The sequence below is a fragment of the Eulemur rufifrons genome, chromosome 18, assembly GCF_041146395.1.
Source record: "Eulemur rufifrons isolate Redbay chromosome 18, OSU_ERuf_1, whole genome shotgun sequence".
NCBI classification, from domain to species: Eukaryota; Metazoa; Chordata; class Mammalia; order Primates; family Lemuridae; genus Eulemur; species Eulemur rufifrons.
In genome coordinates, this window is record NC_091000.1 from 16,427,368 (window position 1) to 16,442,171 (window position 14,804).

At 36.4% G+C, this 14,804-nt stretch overlaps 1 protein-coding gene across 3 annotated transcripts in view; it reads right to left on the reverse strand.

Annotated features, from left to right (window-relative positions):
- Positions 1 to 276: 276 nt before the first annotated feature.
- The window catches only part of TRPC3 (transient receptor potential cation channel subfamily C member 3), a 59,521-nt gene continuing 44,993 nt past the window's right edge, over positions 277 to 14,804 (reverse strand). For 2 of the 3 annotated variants that reach the window (XM_069493224.1, XM_069493226.1), the window contains 5 exons: positions 13,755 to 13,950; positions 12,227 to 12,436; positions 8,916 to 8,999; positions 3,198 to 3,273; positions 277 to 419 (listed from right to left, as the gene is read on the reverse strand). In XM_069493224.1, the coding sequence (XP_069349325.1) occupies positions 277 to 419; positions 3,198 to 3,273; positions 8,916 to 8,999; positions 12,227 to 12,436; positions 13,755 to 13,950 (709 nt within the window). The remainder of the gene's footprint in view (positions 420 to 3,197; positions 3,274 to 8,915; positions 9,000 to 12,226; positions 12,437 to 13,754; positions 13,951 to 14,804) is intronic. The other variant, XM_069493225.1, reaches the window with a different exon arrangement.

Genomic DNA, 14,804 nt, shown 5'->3' on the forward strand with positions numbered 1-14,804 from the left:
AGAGTTTACTCTAAAATGGATAAAAATGTCAGTAACGTAGTAATATTGGGCCTTTAAATACAATGGTATGTCATTGTTTATAATGTCAAGGCAGAGAAATAAAATACATTTTCATGATAAAACAATAAAATCATTAAGACCTAACTTTTAAAGATTCACATGATAAAGGTAGTTAATACTAAAAATTTACAACATAGTTTTTCAAGTATTTCATACTTAGAAATATTATTGCCCACGTTTGTGCTATAGTCAAAGCCATCATTCCAGGTTGCTGCGTCATTCACATCTCAGCATGCTGGGATTGAGTTTCTCACTAAGTTTATGAATAAGAATGGCTAATTCCTCGGTTGCTTGGCTCTTGTCCTCCAAAAGTTCATAACGAAGGCTGGAGATATCTTGCTTGATTTCTTTTAATTCACCTATAGTATTAGTATTAAAAAATGTATAATTGGCAATTTGCTCTTTGGATTTAGAAAAGAACAAAGAGTGAAATTCATACAATATGAATATATTTGCTTCATAAACTCTCCAAGGTAGCTATTTCAATTTTTTTTCTTTAAAATGTTTAAAAAACATCTGTCTTTAAAGATATATTGACCTTTGCAAAAGGGTATAAAAATAGTCCACTTACATTTTTTAATAGTAAAACTCAGCTTAAAGTGTTGTCCTTTGGCTTACCCAACTTTTAACACAGGGTGATTCGCTGTTAACTGATCTACAGCCATGATATCTCCTTTCTGACTACAAAGGTGTCCTTTTGTTTCCCTCATGCATAAGGGTGGACACCTACATCAACTGTCTCCCATTGCTAGTATAGCAAAGCTTTAAGCTTTACTAAAAATGAATCAATCTATTTAACAGGCAAATACTTACATAGGAGAAGTAAATTTTAAGTCAAACTTGAAGTAAGGGAAGGGAAGGAAAAAGAGCAGGGGTGTTTATTAGGAAAGGCAATGGTAATGAATTTAAGTCAAGGAACAGAAATTAGTTTGCCTGGCACAAAAGATCAATGCATAAGGAAGTGACAAGCAGCAGTGAAATTAAGCAGTTTAGATGTGATGCCACTGGCAATGTGTAGACTCCATACTCTCAAAGAGAATAGGAGAGTTTTGGCCATTAAAACCAACAGCTCCCATAATTCAGTTCGGCAGTGTTTTGGGCATATGTAGACCACAATTAAAAACTGGAGCAGGGAGGGGAAGTAAAAAAAAAAAAACTGGATTCTCTTGCAAATGATTATAATGTAGGTTAAGCCACTGACCTTGAATAGTGAAAGTGGGGGCAGAAATTTACCTTGAATCTAAGAAACGATTTTTCAAATCATTGGTACTTTGACTTGGCTTTTTATAATAGAATAGCATGTAAAACACACCTTTGATGATATTTCCTTGTATCTTCATGATGCTTTAAAGTATAATTTCAGTGTTCTTCTATTATATAAAAGTCAGAACTGGCCGGGTGTGGTGGCTCATGCCTGTAATCCCAGCACTCCGGGAGGCCGAGGCAGGAGGATCGCTCAAGGTCAGGAGTTCAAGACCAGCCTGAGCAAGAGCGAGACCCCCGTCTCTACTAAAAATGGAAAGAAATTAGCCAGACAACTAAAAAATATATAGAAAAAATTAGCCAGGCATGGTGGTGCATGCCTGTAGTCCCAGCTACTTGGGAGGCTGAGGCAGGAGGATTGCTTGAGCCCAGGAGTTTGAGGTTGCTGTGAGCTAGGCTGACGCCATGGCACACTATCCTGGGCAACAGAGTGAGACTCTGTTTCAAAAAAAAAAAAAAGTCAAAACCTTTTCATTTTAAGGAATTCTAACTCTTCCTCAAAAATGCACAAAAAACATTTGTGGATTCCTTTTGTGGCAACAACAAAAAAAGTGCTGCCTTTGCATAGGGCAATATAAAGGGAATAAAATGACCTAATTCGAAATACTGAGGCCGGTCTTTCGTAGAAGAAATGGGTTCCCACACCACTCATAACCACTGTGGACCACCATTCTGTACCTTTGTGGACCCCCTTTCACCTCCTGCTACCATATCCTACCTTCCTTGTTCCTAAGTCACAGGGCGACTGCGCCCTATGTGTTGTATTTAGTCTGTCAATTCAGGAAACACAAATTACTCAACCTCTTTGGACATTAGTTTCCTCATTTATTGAATGAGGAGGTTGAGCTATAGGATCTACTTTCTTAATAAGAACTTTATTTAAAACATCAAATTCTCATTACTTTTCCTCTTTTGTGCAAGGGCTTAGAAAATGTTCCCTGTTTTTGATGTTGTTATGGCCATACAATTCCTCCCACTTAGTTTCCCCCACCCCACCCAAGGGAGGTTATGGTACAACTGATCAGATTTCTGCTTTCTAAACTTCACTCCAATCCTGTCTCACTGAGACTGTTTCTAGGTCGCTATGATTGGATTTTTGCTGGTTTTCACTCACACATTCATAGATTTCTTTTCTGCATACACATACCATTGGATTGACTCAGATTTGCAAGGGATTCCTTGTATTAAGTGACGGCTTCCAAGCCCTCAACAATTTTACTGAGTTTAGCCTTTTCTTCCCTTATCAGTACAGGTAGATCTAGTGGCATCTCATCAGTATTGGAAGGTATAGTTTCCATTTTTAGGGTAACTTATTTCTCCCAGTTTGATTTCTTTCCAACTCTGGGCCTGTGCTTTGATAAAAAATTTTTATAGTCCAGACAGATGCCCTGTCTCAGATATGCCTTAAAAAAAGAAGCATCCTTAAGTCAGGAGCCAAGGAGAAAAGTGAAATTCAAAAGAAAAACACCAGACAACAAAATACAGGTTTGTCTAAAGAGATGTAGATTCTGTTTGAGTCACTGTTTTACCTGCATCACTGGAAAACCGTTAACACTAATTTGAACTCACTAAAAACAGACTGTCTTACTGACTATTTTATGTAAGAATTTTAATAACTCCTAGAAAGATAGCAGTCTTTCCATTCTAAGAATCAGTTAGGGTACCCTGAGTGGAGACAAATTGCCTCTGATCAACATTTTTAACAATTGTTTCTTTAAAAAGATGAAGTTTTACAAATGAAACATAAGATCCTCCATCAATCTTGGAGGAAACCAAACTGTAACCTGGGATTGTATTTTTAAAGTATGATTCAATATGAAGTTTTCCAGGTTCATTAAGTTATAAAAGGATGTTTTCAAATTGGAGATGCTTACCTTCATTAACTTCGTCATTTTCTTTGTCTACTTGTGCTTTCAAAACATACCGCTTTATAAGTCTTTTCATTATCTGCTGTTGGGCAAAATGAAAAGATTAGATCACCAATGATACACATAAGTACCCTGGATCCCATTTTCCAAAGAGCCTCACATACCTGTAAAACAAACAACTCAGGGGAAAAGAATTTTATGTAACTATTTACAAAAGAATTACCCAAGTTTCAGCTTAACCCCTTCTCACCTTCTACTGAGACTTACTGCATGATCCACAAACACTATTTTTTCCTCCCTTTGGCCTCAGAAATGAAAGAAGCTTTTTAAAAAAGTTAAGTTGGAAGATTTCAATTCATAGTTTCTCTTTCAACTAACGGTTTCTCGTTAAGGTGCACTGGCCCTACATTATCACCTATAGACACTACCTTATTTCTCACTATTTAGAAAAATATATTAATATATGCTCTATAGAGGGAATTTGGAAAATACAGAGAAGAACAAAAGAAATAAAAAAAGTCATTTATACCTCCACCACCCAAAGATAATCACTGCAGGTATATGTTCTTTGAATATCTTTTCCTTAAATTTTGTATGCATACTAATTACTAACACTAATTACTATATGTATTATATTTTACGTTTTCTAAATGCTATATATTCTATTACATGTTTTCCTCTCATAACAATATATATTGTGACTATTTTTCTATCTAAATAAGTGCTCTCACAGGATAATTGCTTATACATATGGAAAATATTAAATTGGAGCTTTACTTCATGCCATGAACAGAAACATTAATTTCATGTTCATCTTTAATGTGAAAGACAAAGCTTTTGAATTCTCTAAAAAAAGTATAGGAGAACATATTTATAAATTCAGGGTAGAGCTGGATTTTTTAAAAAAACAAGATAAAAAATTTTAATTACAATAGAAAAGATTAATAAATTCAACTTCATCACAATTTAAAACTTCTGTATAAAGATACCATAATGAAAGTGAAAAGGCAAGCCACAGACTGGGAGAAAATATTGGTAATACTTATAACTGACAAATAATTCAGATTTAAATATATGAAGGTCTTTAAACTTCAGTTCAATAAGGAAAAGTCAAATAACCTAATTTAAAAATGGACAAAATACAAACACGTTTTTCACAGAGACGAAAATGTGAATGGTCAACAAGCTTATTAAATAATCTCAAACTCTTTTTTGGGGGAAATACAAATTATTACTAAAGGAGACACAATTTTATATCTAATAAACAGAAAAAGTAACAAATCTGATAATGCCAAGTGTTGGAAAAGATATGAATCAATAGGGACTTTTATACTTTACTGGCATGAGTGTAAATAGACAACTTTGAAAAAAATTGGTATTATCTTTTTTTTTTTAACTTTTTACATTTTTATTTAAAATTTTTTTTAGGACAGGGTCTCAACTATGTTGGGAGGCTGGCCTCAACTCCTGGGCTCCAGGCTATCTTTCCACTTCAGTCTCCCTCGTAGCTGGAGAACCACTACACCTGGCCACAATTATCTTTAAAGTTGAACATTTACATACCCTTTCTCCCAGAAAGTGCACTCCTTGGTATAGAGCCTAGAAAAACTTTGCATATGTGGAGGAAGAGATAACAATGTTTATAGTAACTCTAGCTAAAATAGCAAAAAACTGGAAACAATCTAAACAAATATCAATAGGAAAACAGACAATTCACGGTATGTTACACAATGTAATGTCATTGTGTTCATTAATAAAATTAATGAACCACAGCCACACACAACAGTGTGGATGAATCTTAGAAGCATAATGTTGAATGAAAAATTCCAGTTGCAGAAGACTTCACAAAGTATGAAACTGTTCTTATAAAGCTCAATAACAAGTAAATCTATGTAATATATTTTTAGGACTATCTGGAAATATAGTGAATTATATTTGAAAAGAAAACCAAAGCAAGAAGATGAGAAACCCAAACTTTAGGATAGCCTCTTAGGGATTACCTCTTAGGTGGAGGCAGTGGGGTAAGGCAGGAGGTACACAAAAGTGGATGATTGGATACTTTCCTTCCCAAAAGGAGTGAAAGCTTTTCTTTTCACTTATTTCTTATTGATTCATATTCAACTAACAACTGTTAAGCACTGTATCGGGTACTTTTACTTTCATCCTTTCATTTAATTCTACAAAGAAGCTAAATTTGACTGGCATCAGTAGGTTTTGTACTATGAATTTCAGTAATCTAAAAAGTGTAAATGAAGATTGATTTGTACACACATAACTCCGAAGTATAAAGTAAAATTTTAGAGAGGAAAGGTACCTTGGAAGTCGTTGTTTTTCATATTTTCACACCACTCATTGTGAGACTTCCTAACAGATCACCATTACACAGCCTTGGTGTAAACACCTGTGATTGAGAGCCTACTACTTTTTCCAGACAGCCAGTCTAATCCATTTTTGGACAATTGCGGCTGTTGGAAAACAACTCCTTTGTACTGAGCCACAATCTGCTTCACTGTACCTTCTAACCACTAGTCCAAGTTCTGCTCTTTGGGGCAACAGAATATAAATTTGCTGTTTTTCCTACTTGATTGACTTTTAAATATCCCCTCTTCTGGGTTCTCCTGGGTTCCCATACCATTTATTTATATTTATTTCTATTTCATATGTAGGCATAGCTATTCCACACAGCCATACTACAGTGATGTGTGAATGTTTGCTTCCTCCTCACCTCACCTGCCACTCTGCTCCAGGGGAGAGATCTTTGAAGGAATGCCTGCATCTTTGTATCCATATAACCTAAGACCATGCATAATAGGGGTTGTCTTGAATGTGCCTGGAAGCTCATTGAGTGGAATTCAATGTGAATGTCTCATTTTGCTTCCTTCAGAGAAAAATTGCCATATGCTTCCAGTAAAACCAATCCTGCAATAGTAGCCTTCATGGATTGGACCAGAGACCACCACCTGGGCCAAAGACCATCCAGCATTATCTGGGCCAAAGGTGTTCCCAAGGCAAAGCCAGATTAATAGGTGGCTGCCAACAGGAGACACCAAAGAGAATAAGACTTAAGAACTTAACAGCACAGCTTCTGTGGACTCTTATAATAAATTTCTATTTATTCAAATAGCTTAATTTATCTGTGTGCTTTTAACTTTGCAAAACCAAACTAACACAGGTTTTCAATAAAACATTGTTAAAATTAGCAGAATTCAATCATAGCCATCCTTCCAAGTCTTTATGACCTTGAGAAAAACCACCTCTACTGCTTCTCGGCCTTTTGGCTAAGATCAAATAAGAAAAAAACACCCTCAGTTTTTAAGACAATTCTTTACACACAAAGAATTATCTCAGCAGGCCATTAATAATTTATTTTAGAATAAATACTGTCATTGATCAAAGCATTTTTGAACCTCTTCCTCTGCTGCCCCTTGAGGCACATTTGAATCTTTGTCTTTGAAGAAACTGTTTTGGAGGAAAAACCTTCAATTGGATGTAAAACACACAAGGTGATGACCCTGTTGGTGATGGCTATGTTTTCTTTGAAGTTGGATACAACTATTTTTGAAAAAATGTAAAGGCATGGCATTATGTCTTGTTAATATGAATAATTAACTGAGTTCAGAAACCAGAAAGTAATGAAATATTTTTGTGTCTTATGAACTAATTATAAAAGTATTCTTTAAAGATGTTCTAAAAATGTTCAGAGTTGTGATAGCACTATTAGAATTAGTGTATCCCAGGGATTACACTCTGAAGGAAAATCCCCATTTAGCAGGCTACACTCTGGAATTTTTTAAAGGTAAGTTTTATCTATTATAATCACACTGCATGAAACAAAAATCAGTAACAGTTAAACAATTGTTATCACTCATTGTCACGGACTGAATGTTTTGTCCACCCCAAATTCATGTGTCAAAATCTTAACCCCCAATATGATGGTATTAGAAGATGATTAGTCATGAGGGTGGAGCTCTCATGAATGGGATTAGTGCCCTTATAAAAGAAACCCTTGGGTTTGTGCTTCCCTGGGCCATGGTCACTCATTGGCTCAGAATAAACCTCTTTAAATATTTTGGCAGAATTTGGTTTTTCCATTGTCATTTGTTTGACTTTTAAACTACAATAATTAAAATAATGTAGTTCTATAGCATGAATAGTTAGATCAATGGAACAGAATGGAAAGCCTAGAAATAAATTTAAATATAAACAGGAATTTAGTAAATGATAAAAGTGGCATTTAAAATCAATAGGTTATTCAACACACCCAGATGTGTAATCATCTGGAAAAAAATATATTTGGACATTTTATTCTATATGAATAAAATATTTTAGTGTAAAAAGTAAAAGTACTAAAGAAATAAAAGTTACTAAAGTTACTAAATAATCTCATATGGGGGAAGATCTTTCCAAATAGTACACAAAACCTGAAGCCCTGAAAAATTTGTAAAGCTAACTATACAAAAATAAAAAAGCTGTGGATGGGGAAAAATCTGTTTAAATATTAAAAAGACACACAACAAACTGGTGAAAAAAATTCTCAACTCTTATCAAAAGCTGATATTCTTAAAATATAAAAAATTCATCTTGATAACAAAAATCCATCAAGAAAAGCAAATATATATTGAGTCATAAGTACATAGAACATTAAACATAAAATGAAGGTCAAGTTCATTCATGATAAGGAAATGCAAAGCAAAACCATTTTCACCTATCTGGCTAAGATAAAACCTTTAGTAACACATTATTGATAAATTGAGGATGAAATGGACACTCTCATACATTTATTATAAGAATGTAAATTGGTACAAGCTCCATCGATACCAGTTTGATAATAGCTAAAAAATTAAAATTCACATATACTTTAACCAGAAAAGTCTATAACATTCTGAAATGTTATGTATATAAGATTACTTATTGCAGTATTGCTTATAATAGCTAAATATTGACAATATATTCTATGTCCATCAATAGAAGAATGAATAAATAAAGTACAACCATATAACATAATATAAACACAAGCTTAAAAGCAAGGCTTTGACAATCAGTGTGCCAAGCAGTTGTGCAGAATTTCCTGCTCTTAAGAAAACTATATAAAGAAGAGGACTGTACCCATTAACTGACATCATCAATACATTATAAATTCCTTGATCCTCATGTCTGTGACCTTACACACATGAGAAATTTAAAGATTTGATGTTCAAAATGACCAACCAGATGAAAAATAAAGAAATATAATCTCTTCTGGGCTGGAGAATAGTGTTTAACTGTCACATCCAATATCAAAATGCAAAATATATTTTAAAATAGTGCTAATGAAACAGTATAGCCTAACAAGCCATTTAAAAAGCGGATCATCTCAAGGAAAAACCTGGAGAGATGCTATCCGGTTTTCCTACTGCGAGAGCAGTATTCATTCTCTTATACCCTGTATCTCCCACTGTTTTCTCCAGCTTAAGGTATACCTAAGTGTTCTTTGGAAATTGTAGCAACACTTTATTTTCAATATTGCAAAAGAAACTCTTTTCACTCAGCTAAAAAAGAAAAAAAAAAAAAGGGCTTGGACTCTGTTCTAAAAGCCCCTCCAATTACTATTTTCTCATTTCCTCTGTTCTGTACTATTCTCATGGTACATTTGAAGACTATAATTCTACTCATTATACACACACACACACACACACACACACAGAACTACAGACAGATCAAGAGATACGACTAATGAATGCTTACCTGATAACGTGTTGGCTGATTGAGAATGCTGTTAAAACTGTGTGATTCAAAAACTCTTGAGTTAGACTGAGTGAAGAGGTTTAACTAGGAAAAAATACAATTAACCTAGTAAATCAGAATACATTCATTTGGAATCAAAAATATAATCCACTTTATTCTCCTTGATAATTTATCTGGAGTCAACATTTCCGAGGAACATTTTGTGCAAGCTGAGTTTTAGAAGTGATTTGATATAATCCCAAAGGTAGAAATTAATGTGAGTAATATGCTTACATTTACCAAAATGTTGGCAAGATGTACTACTATAGTTGAAATGTGTAATTGAAAATATATGTTAAAAAGTTGGCTCATACTAAATAATTTTTTCTGGGGACCTTGTGGAGTTTATCAAAATGTACTCATGGCATCCAGAAGGCGAAGTTGCACAGAAGCAGTTCAATCTGATCATGAGCCTAAGTTCTCCTCGACTTGAACAGAAGCACACTATACGTGCAGCTGGTACCTCTGGTATTCTGTAGCCCTACAGTATTAGCCAAAGTAACACATCTTCCAAAGGATCCTGGCCTCAGACTGAGCCCAGTTCACAACTTCGGAGAGAGTTGCACTAAAGAATTTTGATTTTCATTTCTTTTCCCTCTTTTTCTTTGTAGGTTTAGCTTTTGAGTGGGTAAGAAGAGAAAGTAAGAAGAGCACACACAGGTACTGTCTACTCTTCATGTATATGAACAGGGACTGCCTCTTATTTCTGGGTAAGCTGCCACTTATAAGGTGTGATGCAAAGGCAGGGCTCCTTGTCCAAAAAGACCTGACTTCCCACTCTTATAACTCAGGAAGGTGTGGGATGCTAGGGAGGAAGGAAGTGGCATCGATAGGCAAGGAGCCTCCTAACTTTGTTCTCTTAAAATTGTGCCGGAGAAAACCGAGGTTAACAAAGGTAATTCTCCAATACGCCACTGGAGGTCAGTATCTGACTGTTGACTGAGGTTAGCTGTGTAGGTTAGCTGGGACGGTTTCTTGAGGCTCCTTCCTCTCTCTTCTAAAAAAGCAAAATAGAAAAATAGAATTTCTCCAAATTTCTACCACATTCAAGATCCAGAGAGTATCTATGGATAGTATTAAAGAGACTTAAACAGCTCTATGTACAATTTAAAAGATGAAATCAAAATGGCTGTGGGAAGCCTGGGCAGCCAAGACGCAGGCCTGCTGAGGGGCCAGCGCTCAGTGTTCCCCGTTTCCAGGCTTTCTGAGCAAAGCTAGTCTCTCCCGTCAGGGGCGCCGTACAGGCGGGAGAGGACAGCCTAAATGGAAAGCTTCCCTCCCACGTTTCCTTCAGAGGGGTCTAGGCAGCCTGCAGCCACGTGGGTGTGCTCTTCTCAACCTGATTTTTAGCATTTCGCCTTCTACATTACGACAGTATCGGGAAGGAAGCTAGTCAAACCTGTTGCTACAGAAAGGAAACTTCAAGGTGTGTTCCATGAAGCGCGAGAGCTGTGAGCATCCACACTCGAGAGACCTTTTTTAGTAATAAAGCCTCAGTTAATAAATCCGGCGAAGAACACGGCTTCTTCAATAACAAAGTCAATTTCCGCAGCGGGAGCTGCCCAGCTACTACCCTGCAGCTGAAGGTATGGCGTGTGGGGAGGACGTCGATCAAGGCTGCACTCAGCAGCGACAGCTGGGCCCTGATGCCAGCAGACTTGAACTGCACACCTACCCCTGCAGTGGCTAGCTTTTGTGATCTTGCATAACTGAGTTACTGGAATGGTTTCAGCTGTCTGTTCTGTCGAATGGGGGTAATGATGACACGTACCTCACAGCATTGCATGAGGTTCAAATGCGCAGTAAAACACTTTGTAAAGCGTGAATGAGGAAAGGTACTGATACTTGTTGAGGCTCGAACTTTGTGTTTTCTCATATAATCCTCATAATAACCCTAAAAAGTTCTCTTTCAGGTGAGACGATTAAGGATCAGAGTGGTGAAGTGATTTATCCATGTTACTTGCTAATAAGTCAGGGGTATCAGAATTTAAATCCGGGTTTAACACCAAGGCTCTCTTCCTTACATTGCACTGCTTCCGACTGCATGCACATGAGGTATTACTTAAAATCATGGGCTGTCACGGCCAATCACTGCCCTGTAACCTAATAGCTTGTAAAGCCCCAATCCAGGTCAAACCAAAAAAGATTTAAAAGGTCGCTTTCTTAAACAATAAGATTCTAGAGTATTACAAATCTTGAAAACGCATTATCTATCTTAAAAAGCAACAAATTAAGTTGCATTAATCCTGCTTCAACTGAGAAAAATATCTACCTTTGCTCAGGAAGGCCTATTCTTTATGGAGATAACATTGATATCCTCTGGGCTTCTGGGGTATTACAGCTACAGACCATTTTCACAATTTTAGGCAAAAATTATATATTTTACATACATAGTCTTTTTTTAAGAGACAGGGTCTTACTCTGTTGCCCAGGCTGAAGTGCAGTGGTGGAATCATAGCTCACTGCAGCCTTGAACTCCTGGGCTCAAGCGATCGTTCCACCTCGGCCACTCAAGTACCCAGGACTACAGGCATGCAGCACCATGCTCGACCCCAAAATTGTATTTTAGCCCCACACATTTGCTCCTACCTGCCTCGTTCCCTGTTATTTGAGGTTTGCCCATATCCTTCTGTCTCCTATACCAATTCTATCTCTGAAAATTAAGTTCACGATAATAAAGTGCCATCATGAAAATTATCTTCTTTGTTAAAATTAAAGTATGACTCAACTGGGACAATTCAAGGGTAAACCACTCTTGCTTATTTATAAAGAGGTATTTATAGTTATTTGAGGATGCTCTTAGGCCTGTATCTATTTTGTAACACTAAAGGAAAAAGATCATTTAGTTCAGTAAAGGGTTTCTACAAAAAAAGGAGAATATGGTGGTGGTGAACTACACCTATACCAAGGGGAAATTGGAGATTCAAACTATTTAACTTCAGCGTAACAGATGAGAAGCATGGAACACACAAAAACAAAGTGTTTTCTAACAATAACTTTTCTGGTAACTTTTAACAAGTTAAAGAAGTTTTTTGGTTTGTTTTTAATCTGGTAGTTTACATGAGGTTCTGATCCAAAGCAGGGCACAGACTAAGTGATTTCTCAAAATATTATGAAGATATTAAGTATTAGTCTATGAAAGACTATGGAATGGACAGTTATTTCCAACGTCTTCTAAGTTCACATATAAGAGTTATTGAACAAACATCAAAAGACAAGGAGAAAGAGACAAAACATTTATTTTAAGGTCTTGGTACGTTTTTGATACCTACCCTGGACTTTGAGTTACCCATTCCCATTTCTATATCCTTCTGAAGCCTTCTCCTTCTGCATTTGGGAAAGTTAATGATTCGCATGATGAAATAAACAAATGATTTTGGACTAGGAACTAGACTGAAGGGTGGAGGTAATGTTTTGCCATCATCAAAATAGGATAACCAAAGTTTTGAACGAGCAAACTTCCATTCCACGTCACTGTCATCCTGTGTCACAAAAACAGAAAAGAAATAACTAATTTTAGAAATTAAACATTCTAGTAACTGATGCCCGCAGGTTCTTACAATGATTCTAAACTATGTTTTTGAAAGAGGTGACTTATACACATTTATCTACATATAATCTCGATAGGCCTACATCATATTCTCATTTTTCAAATAAAAAGACACTCATTTTTTAAATTTTTCTCTTCTTTATGCCTCTGTCTGTACCCACTGAAATTTAACCAGAATTTCTAGTCTGTCATCCAAAAGCAAAGCAAAAAGACAAGAAAAATTCAGAGGCCAGGAAGAATAGAAAGGTTAATTCCTCCCTCCAGCTCCTACCCCAGCCAATTATGCAAGTTCAACAGCAGTTCCCCACTGTCTACCCACCCTCCCTCCTCGTCTAGACCCACCCAAGTCAGGCTGTACACACAGCATATTATACTTCAAGGGCAAAAGAACAAAAATGGTACTCAGAAGCATTGCTTTTTGGAGTTTATGTGTCTGCCACGTATCCCCAAATGTCACATAAGTGCCTCAGTAGCCTAGACCTGTCTTCCATATCCTTCTATCCTCAGTGCTGCCCATGGTAACAGGCATAACCACCCTAAATGACAGAAGAAATGAACTGGAGGGGCCCATGGGTGGAGGAAGCTGGCTCAGGCAGTTCACACAGCCCAGACACCCATCACCACCCCCAAGCAGGCGTTCAGAGCACCAGGGCTTTTATTTACGGAGGACCTGACTTCTGCTTTAAGAACACGACATTATGAGTCTCTAAAACACACAGTGATTCAGTGGAGTTCACAAACAGCAAAGCACTAAAAACATACTGAACACTAAACTGGAGGACATAAGAAAACATATCTACAACAGTGAAGAAGGGTCCCAAACCAAGCCTAATCCTCAACCAAAAGAATACTAAACATTCTGAATGGATAAATAACATCATCAATCTTTGCCAAGCATCTCGTAATTTTTCTACTAGGAAGAATGGTTGGCTGACTAACCAAGGAGAGAATAATTTCCCTACGGCCAATACTTCTAGCCATTAATTTCAAAACTTCCGAAATACACCCTGAGAGAAGGCAGAGTGGTAGTAAATTCAGGGGTACCCCCGAGGTGCTCCTAGAAGACACTAGAAAGTGTGTGACTACCTATCCAAGTGGCAAACACAGGGAAAGGTCCAGGCTCCCTCTGCTTGGATATAAGCCTCTTTGTCACGTGAGCTGGAACTCCAGCATAGCCTACAGAAGCAGATGTAGCATGTTATCAGAATGGGATGACAAGCATAGACACCATGGATAGAAAACAGGTTTACCTCAATTTCTTGATATGAGCTATTAATCATAGCAATTAGCATGTTGAGTAAAACGACCACCATAGTTACATTGTATATTCCATAAAGAACGTATCCAATATTCTCTATGAATTTGTGATCATATTTGAGCACAACGGAAGTCACTTCAGACAACCCAAATATTGACCAAAATAAAGTCTTGAAACTTTCTTCTACACTGTTGAAAAAATAAGGTACAAGGTAAGTAAATTAACAGTTTTCGGTATTAAAAAGTCAAAAGTAAAAACAAGTTAGGGTCTGACTACTGTACAGATGTAAAATGCCATCATAAAATACTCCAAGAATAGAATTATTCTGCTATGAATATTTAACAGAAATTATTCTCCCAAGTTTTCAGGAACTGGTGATTAAATGGTGCCAATGCCTAGCTTTTCTGAAGTTATCCTCAAGTGAAAATTCTCTGAACTCAGTAGAAGAAAGCTGAAGTCATATCACAATGCCCATTCCCTTCTCCTAGAAGGATGGAAATTTGGGGTTTGATTTTGCAGGTGGTTTAGAAATTTAAATCCAGTTTTCTGGAGTATAACAAGGTTGGGATTAAAATTATATATCCACTTCAAAAAAAGTATGTACACACATATTCTTTGCAGCATCATTTGCAGTAGGAAAGAATGAAAATAATCTAAATATCCATCAATAGAGGTCAGGCTAAATAATTCTGCTACATCCATACAAGGGAATGCTATGCAGATATTGGGGGAAAGTGAGACAAATTGATCTTCACATGTTTATATAAAATTATATCCGAGATATTATATTAAGTGAAAAATAACATATAGCAAGTGTGAAACAGTCTACTACTTGAATAAAAAAGAAAGGTATACAAATACTTATATTCTTGTTTATGTAATAAATATCTCTGGAAGTATCCAAAAGAAACCATTGCCTCTAGGAACTTGGGAGGCTGAGGTGGGAGGATTGCTTGAGGCCAAGAGTTTGAGACCAGCCTGGGCAACACAGAAAGACCAGTTTCTGAAAAACATTTAAAAAATTAGCCGGTATGGATGCATA